Genomic DNA, 16813 nt, shown 5'->3' with positions numbered 1-16813 from the left:
GGGCTGGAGGTGTCCTGAGTGAGCCTGCTGCCCCTGCCCAAACCCAGAGCCAGGAGCCTCCTTGCTGCTCTCCCAGATGTGGGTCACAGCCTCAGATGCCCCCCCCCACAGTGCCTGACACCCACAAATGAGTGGAGCTGGTGCTGCAGTGGTGGGAGGAGACCTTGGCCATGCTGGGCCTGGGGTAGCACTGTTAAGGGGGCAGGAGGACCCAGCGAGCTGGGGGTGTTGTGCATGTCTCCTCACCCGCGCACCTGCCACTTCATGGGTGGAGGCAGTGCCAACTCGTCCCACCAAGTACCGTCTAGACCCCAGGCGGGGCCACAGCAGGTGGGGGTGGCTGCCGTGGCGGGGAGATGAGATGAGGCACACAGGAAGTGAAGTGGGGAGCTGGTGCAGGCGACAAAGGCACTGTGCTTCAAGGTGCCCAAGCTGCCTGCCACCCCAGACGGTGGAGCTGCACTACACCCCGGTCTCGGTGAGTGCTACTCTGGCCTCCAGACGGAGGACCCACACCACGTCCTGGCCTTGGTGAGTGCCCACTCGCTTCCGGCCTGCCAGGGCCCCAAGCTCCTTAGTGCCTTCCTAGGACAGCTGACCGCTGGAGTCTGGGAGGACTGGGCCCTACTAGGTCAGGGCATTGGGACTTGGGCCCTCTGTTGAGGAAAGCCCACTTGCTGGGCCTGGGCAGACTGGCCCTCACCTCCAGAGACTCCCCACCCCGTAGCTCTGTGCGACTGGACACTTGCTCAGCTCTGCCCCCGAGCAGCTCTGCCAAGACTCCAGGAAGTGGGCATCCAATGGTAGCAGCAGTGGGAGGGGAGGGGTGGCGAGCCCAGGGGAGAAGGGGAGTCCATGTTCAGAGTAGCCCCTCCAGCCTGCTTGACCCCCCAGCTTCCCAGCCCCTGGGGGGCCAGTCTAGTTGATGGCCAGGAGGCACCATCTGGATAGGAGCCATTCTTGGGCAGGACGTGGCTGTAGGTGAGTCTGTGGCCTCTGGCTTGCCTTCCTGGGGTGTGACTTGGGTCTCAGGTTCAGCCTGTGACCACAGCAGGGCCTTGGTCAGGCCCCATGCTTAGCCATCAGTTGGGTCATCCTTGCCAGCTCAGGTCCTTGTGGGGGCCAGGCAGAGCACACCTCACACCAGCACACCCCCCCCCCCCCCCCGGCAGAGATGGGAAGGTGGGCGCCAAGGCGTGCCCCCTCGGCCTCCGTAGGAGGGAGGAGCTACCGAGACGGGGGTTTCCTGTGTGCTGAGTCAGCGCACAGCGGGAAAGGGACCTCCTGGCAGCATGAGACACAGAAGTGGGGCTATCAGGTGGGTTCCCAGTCCCTCAGCCTCCAGCACCAGTCTTCAGCTTGCAGGCTCGTCCACATCTTCACAGGATGAGGCTACAGGGGTCCTCAGTCCCTCCTGCTCTCTGGGTCCTAGGGTGCCTCACGCTGCTCCTCTGGCTGTGGGTGTTGTGCACAGCCTGCAACAGGTATGTCCATCTCTGCCTGGCCTGGGTGGGGCCTGGCTCAGCTCTCCAGCCAGAGGGGGCGGGACTCAGGCAGGCCCAGCATGGCTCTGTACACATACTTCCTGATGGGCCTTGGACCGGAGGCTGTCATCTCTGACCCATGTCTCTGCCTCCCTGGGCTGATGATCCTCTGGCACCCAGGAAGCAGGCACGGAGGCAGCTGTCCAGGCTGCAAGGCAGTGCAATGCCAGCAGAAGTGGTGAGTGCCAGAGTGTCCCTGAGGCCAGACTGTTCCTGGGGCCAGGGTGGGGCCATCTGGAGGCTGACCAGCCTTCCTTGCCCCCAGTCACTGCTAAGACGACCCCACCACTGCTCCCTCAGCAAGTCAGACACCAGGCTGCATGAACTGCACCGCAGCCGGCCCTGTAGCAGAGGTGAGCTGGTGGGAGGGCTGGGGCCTGGAGGTGGGCAGGCATCCCCAGACCCCCAGTAACCTCTGCCCTCTCTCCGCCCACAGCCCCACGGCCTGCCAGCATGGATCTCCTACGTCCACAGTGGCTGGAGGCATCCAGAGGCATGACCAGGCCCCCGGCACCCTTCTCACACCAGGAGCTGCCCCTGGCTGCGCCCTCCACTGGCCCAGAGGCCACCTATTCCAACGTGGGGCTGGCAACAATCCCCAGGGCCAGGCTGGCAGTTAGCTCTGGGGTGTGGGCAGGGGCACGGCTGACCAGCAGCTATGCCAGGCCTGGGCCTGAGGCCAGACCTGTGGTAGCTGAGTATGCTTGTGTCCAGAAGTTCAGGGGAACAGATCAGGGCCCCCAAGGCCTGGGGCAGGGGAAGGTCGAGGCAACCCCACCCACTCAGGTAACCCAAAGGATGTCAGATAGGGTGGGTGGGACTGGGCAGATCCTTCACTGAGTGGATGGCACTGACTCCTCCCTGGGCTGGCTTCCTTTCTCCAGGTGGACATCCTGTATTCCAGGGTCAACAAACCTAAAAGGAGGGACCCAGGACCTGCCACAGACCAGCCAGACCCCAAAGGTGGGGGAGCAATTTTGGCTCTGGGGAGTGACCCAGCCTACGAGGTCCTCCCTCTTGGGGGCCTGGCTATGGACAAGAGCCTCCTGGAAAACGTGTATGAGAGCATCCAGGAGATGGGAGCACCTCTGGAACATCCGAGCTCCAGCTCCTATCAGGAAAGGACGTGTGCAGAGCACAGAGACACTTTGCTTCCTGTCTAAGCCTAGGGAGGGGTCTTCATCGCCTCCCTACCCTGAACACCCAATTACAGATGATCCTTCCTCCAGAGTGGGCTGCGAACCCTCCTTTCCCCCACACGCAACTAACAACACAAATTCCAGACAGCAGCGCTGCCAGCATGTGGGGTCCCCCGGATCCTGGCTGCCATGTCCTCTGCAGGGCAGGGTCTCAATAAAGCCCCAGATCCCTATACCTCAGCCTGCTCTTCCTCACCCTGAGAGCCTTGGGGGTGGGGGTTGGTTCCGCTGGGCGTGCCAGGTACTTGGGCCAGGTCAGCTGGGGCTTCTGGTCGGGCTAGTGGGAAGGGGACCAAGCCCTGGGGGGCGGTCCTCAGGCTGAGGAGTTCCTCGGAGAAGTGAGCTGGGCCGCACGGTGGCCGCTGATCACCAGGGAAAGCTCCGCCACAGTCCCTGGAGTTACATAAGGGAAGGGGGAGGTGGGCAGTCGTACGTTAAAGAATAACCTGCTCCAGGGAGGCCCGCCAAAGAGACGACCAGAGGCTCCCCTCGAGGAAGCCGGCCAGCCCTGGGACCCGGGCGCACGGACGCGGGGGCGGTAGCCCGGCGGGCGGGCGGTGCTAGCCCGGACCCCTCCTAGACCGGCGCGGGAGGCGGCCAGCGCGGGAGCACCCGGCCTGGGACTGGGCGTGACTGCAGGGCGGGCCAATGGGCTCGGGGTGGGGGCGGGACCTTGGGCCGCGGGGAGGGGGCGGGGCCGGTCGGCAGCCTCCGGGCGGCGCGGCGCGGGCGGCGGCCGATCCAGGGCGGGGGTCGGCGCCCCGGCCAGCCCGGCCCGGCCCGGCCCGGGGCCGCGTCCCGAGCGTCCGCCCTAGCCGCTGCAGCCTCGGTGTCCGGCCGGCCGGCCATGGAGGCCGAGCGCCCTCCGGCGTCTGGCTCGGGCTGCGGGCGTCCCCCACTCCGCACCGCCGGCCGGGACCCCGCGACCGCGCCCGTGTCGGTACCCGCGCAGCCGCAGGTACCGGGCGTGGGGCGCCGACAAAGTTCCCGCTGCGAAGATGGCGTCGGGCTGCACGAACTTTGGGCCCCGGGGTGGGGCGGGCGGGGGCGGCGCGTCGCCGCGCGTGTCCGTGGGTCCGCGGGGCTGGGCTGGCGCCCGGAGTGCTTCCCGCCGCGACGGCCGGAGGCGGGGCCGGGGCGGGGCCACACCGGCCGCAGCCGGTTTGGGGGCGGGCACCAGTGGATCTGGGTGGCGGTGGCGGTGGCGGTGGCGGTGGCGGTGGCGGTGGCGGTGGCGGTGGGGGTGGGGACCTGGCCGCTCCCCGCTCTGAGCCGGCCGCGTCCGCAGGGCCCTGCTGTTGAGTTCGCGCTGCCCCAGGAGCCGGAGCCGCGAGCCGCGGACCTCGGAGCCCCAGGGGCGGGGGCGGCCGGGCCCCCGACGCTGTCAGCTCACATCCCAGTGCCAGCGCATAGGTGAGACAGGGCCCGATTGCCAGGCCAGTAGGGCCGTGTGCACACGTGCGCCTGTGTGCAGGGGTAGTGGATGGGCGCAGGTAGGAGCCTTCTCGACCTCACCCCCGCAGGGGGGCCTCAATGGAGGGCAGGTCAGCGTCCTGAACTGGGTTTCTGTCACCACCTCCTGGCTCCCCTGCCCTGGAGGAGTTGATTAGAAATGACCAATGTATTAGCATGCTTTCTTCACCCCCTTCCCAAACCCCTGGGATTCAAAACGCAGACTGTGGAGGGGTGTATGTCCCTGTCTGTGCAGAAGAGACAGTGAGAACAGCGTGGAATTGACTGTCCAGGAATCCTGGGCCCAAATGACCATCTCCCCATCCCTGTCCGCAGAGAAGCCCTCCCCAATGCCTGATCGCCTGGTCTGGCCGTGGAGGCAAGGGCCTGCTCTGGCCTGGCCCCCTGGGGCCCCAGGACCCGCTTGTTCTTACAGCCCAGTCTCCCTTGGCTGCTGCTGGCTGCTGGTGCTCCCGCCCTCCCAGGCCTGGCTCTAGGCCCACAGCTGCTGTTGCACAACCCTGGTTAATGTGTGATTGGGGGGAGGGCTGGGCCTGGCCAGGCCTCACCAGGCCTGGCAGCACCGGTCTGGGGCCTCAGACCCCTGTCCAGCACCAGGGTCTGAAGAAGCCACAGTAGAACAAAGGCCAGGCTGCAGAGAACTCAGGCTTTGGGAGAAAGACCCCAGCCCAAGCCTGTTCCTGGTGGTTCCTGGGGATTTGGAACTTAGCAACTCGAGCTGGGGGTGGGGCTGGGCATCTTGCCCAGCCGGCTCCTGGAGTGAGGGAGCCGGGTGCACACACGTGCCTAGGCCTGCACGTGTGTTGGGCCAGGGGGCAGGCCTGGAGTACTTCTTGGGCCCCACTCGCCCCCTACCCCCATCTCCTCCAGAACCCCCCCAGGAAAAGCTCGACTGGACGAAGTCATGGCTGCCACAGCCCTCACAAGCCTGTCCACCAGCCCCCTCCTGCTGGGGGCCCCAGGTGTGACCTTCAGCACAGGTGAGCTGAGAGACCTGTCTTGGGCTGGGGATGGTTGTGGGGCTCAGGATCCTACGAGCTGTCAAGCCTGGTGGGGCAGGCAGACTCCAGCTGGACTACCATCTTCCAGGTGCATCTCCTGAGTCCTGAAATGGACATCAAGACACCCATTGCCCCTCCCTGCAGCCCTGGGACCTGTCTGCCTCCACCTGGCAGGCCAGGCATCTCCCCACCCCAGACTCTTCCATGTTTCCTTCTCTGTGCTGGAAAGCCCTGTCACCAGGCGGTATTGGCTACCTTCTCCCTGCCACTGCTGCCTCAAGAGGTTCTTTGTCCTCAAGCTCACCTGGGGACAGGTGAACAGGCATAGGCTCTGCATTCAGGGACTTGTAGGCAGCAGCACCTGCAGCATAGCCCAGGCCCCAAAATCCTGACACGGGAGCCCATGTGTGTCCACAGAACCGTGCCTGGAGCCCTGGAGGGAGGCCCCGGTGCAGCCACCCGGCAGTGGCGGGAGCTGGGACCCTGCCAGCGATCAGTCCTCTCCGTCTACACCGTCGCCGCCACTGCCCCCTGAGGCAGCCCACTTCCTGTTCGGGGAGTCCACGCTGAGGAAGAGGAAGGTGAGCCGGTGTGGCCCTTGGGGTGGGGTAGACGTGGGGGGCACCCAGCCTGACCGCCCCCTGTTGCCCAGAGCTCGCTGCAGGGGCTGTTCCAGTGCCTGTGGAAGCGCTGCGGGAAGGTGCTGAGCTCCGCGTCGGGGATGCAGAGACACATCCGCCTGGTGCACCTGGGGTGCGGCGGGGGCTGGAAGGGGGGAGGGGCAGGGGTGCCAGGCAGGCTTCTGCTTCAACCCCACCTCCATACCCCGTTGCTCCCCGACCCTGCAGGAGGCAGGCTGAACTGGAGCAGAGTGATGGCGAGGAGGACTTCTACTACACAGAGCTGGATAGTGGCATGGACTCGCTGACCGATGGGCTGTCCGGCCTGACCCCAGGGTCCCCCACGGCCTTGGTGCCACCCGCCTTTCCCCGCTTGGAGCCACCGGAGCCCCTAGCCCTGCCCAGCCTTCTGCGCCTGCCTGCCCTGCCCCTACCCCCAGTGCTGAGCACCACATCCCCCTCCCAGGTGTGCCCCAGTGACCATGCCCACCAGGTCACGGGCAGCTCCCAAGGAGCACGAGGCCATAGCAGTGCCTCCTCTCAGGGCTGCCTGGCACCCGTCCGCCTGGAACCACAGACCACCCCTGTCAGGGCCTGTGTGCCAGCCCTGCCAGCCAAACCCAGTGCCAACCCAAGGTACGTGTGTGTAGAGGGGCCAGGGTGGGCGCCAGGCAGGGAGGGGCCCAGCCCCGATAGCACCCCATGTATCTGTGTGTTCCCCCAGGAAGCCCCGGGGTGATGCCAAGAAGTGCCGGAAAGTGTACGGCATGGACCACCGGGACCTGTGGTGCACGGCCTGCCGCTGGAAGAAGGCCTGCCAGCGTTTCCTGGACTGAGCCTGCCCAGGGCCTCTCCGAGCTGCAGGGTCTTTTTAAGAGGGGAGGTCCCCACCACTCAGAAGTGCCTCTGAAGAAACCAGCCTTTGGCCTTTTGCACTAAAGCCAAACCTCACCGCTGTCCCCTCGGCCCCCAGTCAGCCATGGCCTCGTCAGGAGTGTGATAGGGCCACACAGGGCGTCCTCGATGCACTTTGAGGGGTGTCAGGGAGGGGCGCCCCGCCCGCACTTCACCTGACTGAGGGCCCAGGCGCGCGTCTGCCGTGTTTGCTCAGGTCTCTCACGCCTGGGCTGAGCCAGGCGAGGAGTAAAATTAAAGACTCGGGACTTTTCCAAAAGCTGCGTCTGTCTCCTGCGAGGGAAGGGACATGGCACTGGGACCCTGCCACAGGCAGGGGTAGCAGATGGGCAGAGAGGAGGCCAGTAGCCAGGCCACAAAGGGCTGTGGGGGCGGGGGGGCGTCCTCTGGCTACCTCTACCCAGGGCAAGGCCGAAGGAGGGGATGCTGTCTGTAACACACACGAGGCGATGGCTCAAGCAGCAATTTCCCAATTTATTGAAAGTGATCGCTTTGCAAGAATATCTAACTAATCCCGTCACAGAGATGAGACCCACAGGGGTCCCAGAGCACACCCAGCAGGTAAGGAATCTCAAGACCACTAGGGAGGAGGTGCTGTTGGCATCGATGGCTCCAGGGAAACAGGCAACAGCCCTGATGTTCCACCGACGGATTACAAAAGACCCCCCACAAATGTGAAACACATTTCCAATACAAACACAGGTTTATAGTCGTTAATATAAAGTTGATATAATATAGATTATCCCCAGAAAAAAAATCAACAATCTTCAAACACTGCCCTTTTTTGTCTGTTTTGTTTTTGTTGACAGGTTGAAAGCATGTTGAAAAAATAAATATTTAAGAAAAGCACACACACAGCGCCCTCACTACAAGTTCTAAAAAGGGCCGGGTACAAAACACAATATAGGATCTAAAAATAAAAACACCATTAAGTATGGCTTTCGTAAGAGTTGCACATGTCACAGAATGAGCGAAAATAAGATTATCTTTCATATAATATTGCAAAAAGTTCCAGTTTTTGCATTTTCTCAAGAGTTCTCTTTTCTAAAAAGGAAGATGTGCAAAGTTGGAAGCAGTAGCTGTGTCCTTTCAATCGAGGTCCCTATCCAGTCCTGGCAGTGTTGTGACTATTCCCAAACCCAGAGTCCAAACATACAACCCCGTCAGGATCCAGAGCTTGATACAAAATCTTGGTTCCCCTCCCCTCCCCTACCCCAAAGAACGAGCCGCCTGATGGCCCACCTTCCACGTTGGTGATGCAGACGCCGAACACAGACGCATACATGGGAAGGTACAAAAATGTGAGATGTGATCTACACGCTTTCCACTTCATAAAAAAATATTTATTAGTTTAAACATTGCTTTGGAAAAAGAAAAAAAGACCACGATTAAAAAAAAAATCATTACATGTCTTTCCCTTCATGTTTGCCTCCATCTCTGAAATCCAGTTCATACGAGAATTAACACGGGGGCTTAGGGGCGGGAGGTGAATTTCCCAGTGAAGTATCGTTTTGAGGGAGAAGACGCCCCTGTGGCACTGAGGGCCCTGGAGGGGTCAGCCAGGGTGGTCCAGAGCGGGAGTGGGCAGGCCCTGAGAGTGGCGCAGAGGTGGCCCTGTACAAAACCCAGAGATGCTTGGTAGCAAAGGTCTGGTTTCCAAATGCATCTGATAAGAAAGTAAGTCTTGTTTATAAAAGGGGTTAGAAAGTGGGGGAAAGGTACACAATGGGGAACCCCGCTGAGTGGCTCAGACAGGCCCCACTATGAAAGGCAGAAGTGGGCGCGGGCCCTGGAGCCCCCTCACCCTGGGCTCCTGCCCCCGCTGGCCAGCCCTTCCCTCATGGATGCCGACAGCTGAGGATGGGAGCACAGTCCTCTTCTGAGAAAAACATGGCTGATGGTGTTTAAAACAAAGCAAAACATGAAGCTGTGACTTCTCCCCTGGGCAGGGATTCAAAGACAGCACCATCCAGGTGCCTGCAGCCAGCCCTGACTGCCCCCGCCACCCCTACAGCAGCCACCTGGGAGGGGTTGGTGGAATTTGCCTTTCTCCATCTAGAAAGAGGAGCGGGAACCCGGCAGGAACACAGGGAAGCCATTCGATGCAGGCTAAGGGAAGAGAGAAAACCCAGTCCAGCTCTCCTCCAGCCCCAGCTCAGCACCTCAGGGCCCTGACTCGGCGTCCCGCGGGGGCTCCCAAGAGAGGCAGGTGCAGGGGACAGAATGCATGTGTCATGAGCCTTAAGGAAGACAGGCTGGCGCTGGACCGGCAGCCTGATGAGGACGGGCAGCGGGCAGCGTCCTCACGGCACGAGGTGGGACCCCAGGCCCTCAGAAAAGAGAGAGAAGGGTGGATGAGTTCATTTACAAGACAGTGAGGCTTGGGAAGAAGCCAAAGGAAAGACAACTCTGAAGATAATGCCGAACAAACCATTTCACGTGCCGGCCTCAGTTCCCTTAGCGACTCACGGAACTGGGGCCCAGAGCACCTGGGGAGTGGGGTGGCCCCCGCGGGCGGCGTGAGCAGCATGGGCGTCAGGGACACCCTCCGGCGTTAGCAGCAAGGAAGGCAAGCCGCCCGGGAGGGTCAGCAGGAGTGGCCTAGGCGCAGCAGGACGGCGGGGCTGAGGGGCAGGCCAGCCCGGCCCTCAGAGAAGTGCACACGGAGAAAGAGGAGGCGCCCGCAGTGGGAGCACCTGGGCCTGACCACCCCGCTGCCTCCGTGGGGAGATAGCACCTGGGCGCCCTGGCCGAGGTCGGCAGCTGCTGTGTGTTGAGCACCAAAGCCCAGAGGTGGGAGGGCCGCAGGCCTTTGTGGACGCCCAACCTGGATCCCACAGGCTGCCATCACAGGCACAGCCCTCAAGCCGCCAGCAGTCCCTCTGCTGCTGACAAGGGGCGGGGCGGGGGGTGGGTACTCAGCCCTGGATGGCTGGGGTCGATGGAACTCTCCTAACAGCCCCCAGACCCGGGCCTCAGGGCCACAGAGGAGGCCCTGGCCAGCGCTGCCCCTTCCTGGCCGCCGGCCTCCTGGGCTCCCCTGAGGCCTGCCACGTGCCCCAGCTGGGGGAGATGCTGCGGGCTCTCTCAAGGCTCAAACCCACTCTGCGCCTCCACCCTGTGTGTGTCCCCAGCCCTGCTAGCTGGGGCGGCGGCCGCCTCAGAGCCCCAGGTTGCTGTCCACAAGGGGTTGGGGGCAGCAGGGGAAGGGACCTGGGGCACACACAGGTGAGGGCGGCCGCAGCCCATTGCTCGCCTGGCCTAGGAAATCCAGGCAAAGTCCTTGTCCACGCCCCCGGTGGGGCTGTGGGGCCCCTGTGGCAAGTCGTCGTCCTCCTTCTCCCCCAGCAGCGCGTCCTCGGGGGCTAGGCCCACGTCATCCTCGTCCTCGCCCAGCTCCTCCTCGCCCTCACCGCGTGGGTCCTCAGGGTCCTCCAGGTATGGCCCGTCACCCGCGAACAGCTCGGGGGAGCCCTCTGCACCGCCACCATCCAGGGACCCGGCCCTGCTGCCACCTGCGCAGTCGGCACACACGCCATGGCGCCGCGAGCCATGCTTGATGCCCACGCTGGCGGCCGACATGAACACACGGCTGCACAGCTTGCACACGTACTTCTTGTCCTTGCTGTGCACCTGCGGGGGCACGGCTGTCAGTGTGGGGGCCAGTCAGTGCCGGGGGATGACAATCAGTGTGGGAGGACAGAGGTCAGTGAGGGGGGATGGTGGTCAGTTGTGGGGGGCTGGCAGTCAGTGCAGGGGGAGACGGGATGACTGGGGGGCCCAGAGGGTGAGGTCTGGGTGGGGGGTGGAGGCTCAATCCGCTAGGCTGCTCACATCCCTAACCCTGGCCAGGGGTTGAGGCACAAAGCCAGGACATACAGAGTTGCAGGTGTCACCAAAACTTGTTCCCATTCAGAGGTGTGCTGGGCACCAGGCTGGTCATGTCCCCCAGCAGGACTGGCCCCAGGCTCAGATCTCACTGGAGATCTGCTCCCCACACCTTCCAACAAAAATGGCAGAGGAGTCACCTCCGCCACACCCCAGCTTTTGCCCCACAAGGGGACAGATGGGACTCTGGTGGCCCCCGGTGGCTGGGGCATGGGGGTATGGTTGATGGGAGTCTCGGGACAGCAGGGACCAGGGGTGACTCGACCACCTGACTTCTGGGAAGCCGTCAGGACAGCCCAGAGCTGGGCTGAGTGCCGACCCACAGGGCAGGCAGGGCTGGGGGCTCCGAGGGGAACAGTGAAGCCTTTCTGAATTCTCCGACCGACAGGCCTATGGAGGGACCAGTCCATGTGCCTGGCCGAGTGCCCTGGACTTCTCAGCTGAGGGGTCCCCCAGACCACCTTGAAGATCTGCCCTGCTGTGCCCTTACACTAAACCTCAACCACAAGGACCGAGGACTGCTGCCAGCTAGCCTGGGCAGGCGGGAGGCCGGATGCGGCCTGAGATGGATGTCAGGAGGAACTGGGCCTCCTCACAGAATCTGATTTCAGCACAGAGCCTCAGATCATTAGGTCCAGGGGCTCTTCCTGCTTCTTATCATTTGCTACATTTTAAATCCAGGACTTATGCAACCCTCTCCCAACCAGAGAGCTAAGACTTCAGTCTGGTCACAACAGGGTTGGGCAGTGGGGGCAGCTCCTGGGGAGTTGTGGGAGCCTGTCCACCAGCACCAGATGGCCAGGCACTTGTCTGAATGGATGCATGGATGGGCAAGGAAGGATGCGGGTGCTATGGCAGTGGGCTTGGACTCACTCCCTCACTTGGCTTACTTCGTCATGCCTGAGATCTCACCTTGGCCTCCCTGGACGGTCAGCCCTGTGCCAGGATGCACCAGGGCCCCTCACCGCAGAGATGTGGCCCCTTTATGCCTCCTGGGGGCTTGCTCTGCTGGCCAGCCCATGCAGCCCTGAGGTGCCTTCACTCACACTACCCAACGTTCTCTCCTCCCCCCTGCCCCCAGCCGCCTGACCTCCCTGTTTTCTCACACACCCAAGGGTTCCTTGCCTGCTTTTTGGTGACTCTGCCTCGCGGTTTCAAGCATGACCTTCTCTATCACTTCCTGGCCAAGCAAATACATCCACACAGCACCTGCTCCTGAGCTACAAGCCAGACCGCTAGACCTTCTAGGGGCCATAGGGTCACATGGCGACTGCAGGGTGGGAGTGGGAGGGGCACGGAGGAAGTGACTGCGTGGCAGGAGCCCCGGGCAGGGGCAGGGTCCTGGCAGGGAAGGAGGTGCCTGCAGAAGCCGGGCTAGAGCACTGGCGGTCTCAGGGGAAACCTGAGGGGTGGGGCCGGGGTGATGTGCCCATCTGCCTTCTGCATCTGGGGCTGGGGGCAGAGCCGGTCAGGAGGGATGTGGCGGTCCCTGCTGTCCTGGTCTTTCCCACCGCAGAGTGGACCCCACTTCAGGGCTTCCCTTGGCACTCTGACACCCCACATCCCCATCCTGCCTGGACAAAGCGTGCCCTGGACCGACCCCTGCTGACCCCACACTGACCCCGTGATGACCCCATGCCTCCCTGGCGTGGCCCCGCCCCCAGCGCCGCTCACCAGCGTGTGCCGCTTCATATGCTCCCGCCTAGTGAACTTCTTCCCGCAGATCTCGCAGGGGTAGGGCCGCTCGCCAGTGTGTGAGCGCATGTGCCGCTTGAGGATGCACTGGTGCATGGCCGAGAAGCTGCAGTAGGGGCAGCGGAACTTCTTCCTGATGACCGTGAACTCGTTCACTGCAAGACAGACAAGACAGACGGCTGCCGGTCAGCCCCAAGCCCCGCCCAGCCCGCCCGCCAGGCCTGGGCCCGGGCCAGAGGGGGCTGTGCCCATGCTCTGAGAAAGTGCGCTTCTCAGATCAGCCAGTACCTCCTACATCAGCCCTGAAACACACGAGTCCACACGCGCGGCATCAACAGGTTCATTTCCACACGGTCCACACCTCCACATGGCCGCAACAGGGTATATGGGTGCTGCCTGGTGGACGCAGCCTAGTGAGAGGCCTCCAGCCCCCAACACACAGCGAGCAGCCGGCCCCACTGCCCCTCCCCACGCTTCAGGGAGTGACACTGTGGGCCCCAGGCTGGGGCCACATTCTGGGCAGCTCGTGGGGGATAGTCCCGCTGTGTGAGGCCTACTGGGCACTAGGGCAGCTCATCCTGAGTGACACCCCCTGTGCTGGGCAGTCACAGACATCACAGTCACCTCCCTGAGCCAAGGGGCACCATGTACCCAGACCCATGGCTCCTGGGTCAGTCACGAGAGCTCACCAGGGTTGCTGGGAGGCCCTCCCAAGTGCTTGGTGGCACTTCCTCCCAGGAGGGGAGCCCAGGATGGACATCAGTCTCAGGTGTCTGGAATCAGTCCCCTGGCCCTCAGGCCACCCACAACACTCGCCCACTGCACCCCAGCACCAGCACCCAGGGACAGACCGAGGGTCCTGACCATCAGGCCAAAGGCAGGCAGGTGGAATGAATACCAGCAGCAGCAGGACCCCTTGTCAGACCCTGCCAAATACCTGCACCCAGCAGGGCCCAGTCATGGTCATGGCTGCCCCTGGAGGCACCAGAGGGAAGCAGACAAGAAACCAGTGGCCACAGCATGACACAGCTAGCAGGGCGAGGAGAAGCTGGGGAAACTACCGTGACTGAAGCTGGCCTCTCTCGCCCAAGAGAGCCGGCCAGGCTGCTGGACATGTGACCGGACGGCTCTGTCCAGCCCAGTTTCCCCAACCCCAGGCCACCTAGCACATCACACGGATCAGAGCCCTTGCTGCCATCTCCATGAGGGCTGCCCCAAGCCACCCATCCATTCTGCTTCTCAGGCCCCAGCCCCAGGTGAATCGCCACAGAAATGACGCCTAGGGGATAGTGCAGTATGGCAACACTGAGTCCAGAGGCCCTGGACATGCCTATGTCTCCATGAGCATAGGGAAGTGGGTATTCACTTTGCACCTCTGGCCCTGAAACACACCAAGCAACAGGGAGCAGGACATTTTATTTTGCTTCTTAAACAAACTGTTACTTTGCTGACAAAGGTCTGTATAGTCAAAGCTATGGTTTTTCAAGTAGTCATGTATGGATGTGAGAGATGGACCATAAAGAAGGCCGAGCACAGAGAACTGATGCTTTCAAACTGTAGTGTTGGAGAAGACTCTTGAGAGTTCCTTGGACAGCAAGGAGACCAAACCAGTCAATCGTTAAGGAAATCAATCCTGAATACTCATTAGAAGGACTGATGCTGAAGCTGAAGCTCCAATACCTTGGCCACCTGATGTGAAGAGCCAACTCACTGGAAAAGACCCTGATGCTGGGAAAGGTTGGAGAAGGCAATGGCACCCCACTCCAGTACTCTTGCCTGGAAAATCCCATGCACGGGGGAGCCTGGTGGGCTGCCGTCTATGGGGTCGCACAGAGTCGACACGACTGAGCGCCTTCACTTTCACTTTCATGCATTGGAGAAGGAAATGGCAACCCACTCCAGTGTTCTTGCCTGGAGAATCCCAGGGACAGGGGAGCCTGGTAGGCTGCCATCTATGGGGTAGCACAGAGGCGGACACGACTAAAGCGACTTAGCAGCAGTAGCAGGGAAAGGTTGAAGGCAGGAGGAGAAGAGGACAACAGAGAATGAGATGGTTGGATGGCATTGCCGATTCAATGGACGTGAGTTTGAACAAGCTCCGGGAGATGGTGAAGGACAGGGAAGCCTGGTGTGCTGCAGTCCATGGGGTTGCAAAGAGTCGGACACGACTGAGCAACTGAACAAGAACAAAAATCAAGCCATAGGTTTTCTCCTGAGACATCTTAAAGGGCATCTAAATAATCAAGCGGCCAGATCCCTTTATTTCCCAGAACATGGTCGGTGAGACTGTCCACAGGGCCTGCCGGGAGCCTGGCTGACCTCATGGACCCGCACTCTCCCTCTGTCATCTCCCGCACCCCATGGAGTCAGACACCAGGGACACACTCCCCAGGATGACCCCTGTCCACGCACAGGCCGACAGCTTCACCAGGGGAGGCCATCACAGCCCCAAGATGGGCTGTGTGAACGTCATCACAGCTCAGAATCCATGCCACCCCTGGGCCTGCCGCCTGCCCATATCTGTACACGTAGAGGGGCTCCACGTCCCCACCAAACCTGGGCATGGCCACCAGGCCTCTCTCAGCATCCAAGCCCATGCTAAGAAGTAAGGCATTTTCTCACATCTAGAAACTTCCGACATGCGTCTGGCTGGGAGCCAGGGTGGGTGGGACGGCACCAGGAGGGAAGTGGGTGAGACCAGGCAGTGAGAGGCGTGAACAGTCACCATTCACTGTCCCTTCACACAGGAGGCCACAATAATATCTGTGAACTACATTTTCAGGGTATGATTCTTAACTATAGGTTCTTAAGTGTGTGGCTACATCACTATTTATTCAACAAACATGGAAGTTGTTTCTATTTTTTTTACCCTTGCAAACAGTGCCTCAATAAGATGCCTACTAGAGAACCTTTGCCCCTGGAGAGAAATCCTAAGAAGCGGCTGCGCCGGCTGTCAGGCCCTGCGTGCACCAGGGGCCAAGGCCATGGTCTATACTGGCTCACAGGGCCAAGGCTACTCTCTGTAAGTGGGACACAGACCATGGTTACCATTGTTAGCAGTACTGCTCCCTGCAAAGCTGTAGGCCTGGGTCTCAGACGCAGGCACAACCAGAGCATTCGGCAGTTCTTGGACCCTTGAGGAAGCAGCCCTTCTTGAGCAGGGCTCCAGCCCCTCACGGAGGGCCATTGGACAGGTGGGTCCAGGTGAGGGTCCAAGACAGGACAGAGGGGAGGGCACCCAGCTTGGCACATCTGGACAGGCCACACCTGGCAGCTCCCAAGGAGGAAAACCTCCCACTCCATGTCTCTTTTCCCATCTGAGCACCAGGCCCAGCCTAATCTGCCCCTCGATGAGGCAGTAGCAACACAGCCACCCACACGGGCCTCCGGGCTATTCCCCCAGCACCAACCCAGTTTTCACAACGCACGGAACACAGCAAGTGTGCTACCTGCTCTGAGATGGAAAAGGAGTGTGAGGAGACAGCTTTTAGGTTGGTTTATTTCAAATAACCTTTCTGAGTTATTTTAGACTTTCTATTCTGCTTCTATAAACATAAAAATTAAAACTTCAGTTATTTATTCTGGCTTGCATTTAACAATCCAGACCTACATGTTAGAAAAAATACTTATCTCTGTACACAAGCGCTGTATTTTTCCCCTAGAAAAACAATTTAGTTGCACAAACGCAAGTGTGACCCCCATCCCCAGGCACACTGAACCTACCCACGATGATGCATTTTGTGTTTTCTTAACCTATTGCCGCTAATACGCTTCAGTCGTGTCTGACTCTTAGCGACCCCATCGACTGCAGCCCACCAGGCTCCTCCATCCATGGGATTTTCCAGGCAAGAGTACTGGAGTGGGTTGCCATTGCCTTCTCCAAACCTATTAGTTTCCTGATAATATAAATGTCAACAATTTGGGCATCTTAAAGCATCAGACACCTGTTGTCTCTATCTTGGAAGACAGACACCTGAGGTCAATGTATCGCTGGGCTGCACTCCTTCCCAAGGCTTCAGGGGAGGGTCCTTCCTACCTCTTCCAGCTTCTGGGGCTCCAGGAGTTCCCTGGGCTTGCAGCACCTCCCTCCCTTCTCTGCCTCCATCTTCTTGTAGCAGCTCCTCTGTATCTGTCTCATCTGTCTCTTATAAAGACACTGGTCACTGGATTTAGGACCAACTGGATATTCCACGGAGAGCTTATCTTAAGATCCTTAATTAGGTCTGGAAGACCTTTTCCCAAATAGGGTCACATTCACAGATCCCAGGAATTAGGACATGCATGTGTCTTTGTTGGGGGCACCATGCAACCCACTACTTTCATGAACAGTGCTGATAAAAATTTTCATTGACTGCTGTAATTAAAATAACTTTGTATGGGAAAGACGCTAACACTTCCATAACTTGTGGTTTACAGTCTATATATCTTAGAACACCTTTATACATCATGGAGTTCGATTCTCATAAATACCAATAAAG

The 16813-nt window shown here is 60.5% G+C and overlaps 3 protein-coding genes across 7 annotated transcripts in view; 2 read left to right on the top strand and 1 right to left on the bottom strand.

Moving 5' to 3' along the window:
• On the top strand, nucleotides 25-2774 carry LIME1 (Lck interacting transmembrane adaptor 1). 4 transcript variants are annotated; one of them, XM_018057513.1, is made up of 6 exons: nucleotides 25-531; nucleotides 1359-1484; nucleotides 1665-1722; nucleotides 1810-1897; nucleotides 1981-2330; nucleotides 2429-2774. In XM_018057513.1, exons 1-6 carry the CDS (start codon nucleotides 128-130, stop codon nucleotides 2705-2707), a joined length of 1305 nt encoding a protein of 434 aa, XP_017913002.1. In that variant the 5' UTR covers nucleotides 25-127; the 3' UTR covers nucleotides 2708-2774. The 4 variants fall into 4 exon arrangements, with proteins under 4 accessions (XP_017913002.1, XP_017913003.1, XP_017913001.1 ...); XM_018057514.1 differs by having other exon boundaries at nucleotides 25-478; nucleotides 1665-1897; XM_018057512.1 differs by having other exon boundaries at nucleotides 1665-1897.
• SLC2A4RG (SLC2A4 regulator) lies at nucleotides 3449-7011 on the top strand. The gene is made up of 7 exons (XM_018057500.1): nucleotides 3449-3701; nucleotides 4032-4156; nucleotides 5087-5196; nucleotides 5635-5798; nucleotides 5870-5970; nucleotides 6066-6473; nucleotides 6562-7011. Exons 1-7 carry the CDS (start codon nucleotides 3591-3593, stop codon nucleotides 6671-6673), a joined length of 1131 nt encoding a protein of 376 aa, XP_017912989.1. The 5' UTR covers nucleotides 3449-3590; the 3' UTR covers nucleotides 6674-7011.
• The window catches only part of ZBTB46 (zinc finger and BTB domain containing 46), a 51443-nt gene continuing 41836 nt past the window's right edge, over nucleotides 7207-16813 (bottom strand). For both annotated transcript variants that reach the window (XM_018057499.1, XM_018057498.1), the window contains exons 4-5: nucleotides 12315-12490; nucleotides 7207-10385 (exon numbers count right to left, since the gene is read on the bottom strand). In XM_018057499.1, the coding sequence (XP_017912988.1) occupies nucleotides 10014-10385; nucleotides 12315-12490 (548 nt within the window). In that variant the 3' untranslated portion in view covers nucleotides 7207-10013. The remainder of the gene's footprint in view (nucleotides 10386-12314; nucleotides 12491-16813) is intronic.

Source organism: Capra hircus, chromosome 13, assembly GCF_001704415.2.
Source record: "Capra hircus breed San Clemente chromosome 13, ASM170441v1, whole genome shotgun sequence".
In the NCBI taxonomy this organism is placed as follows: domain Eukaryota; kingdom Metazoa; phylum Chordata; class Mammalia; order Artiodactyla; family Bovidae; genus Capra; species Capra hircus.
Note: the sequence above shows the minus strand (reverse complement) of the source record. Positions and strands in the feature narration are given on the sequence as shown.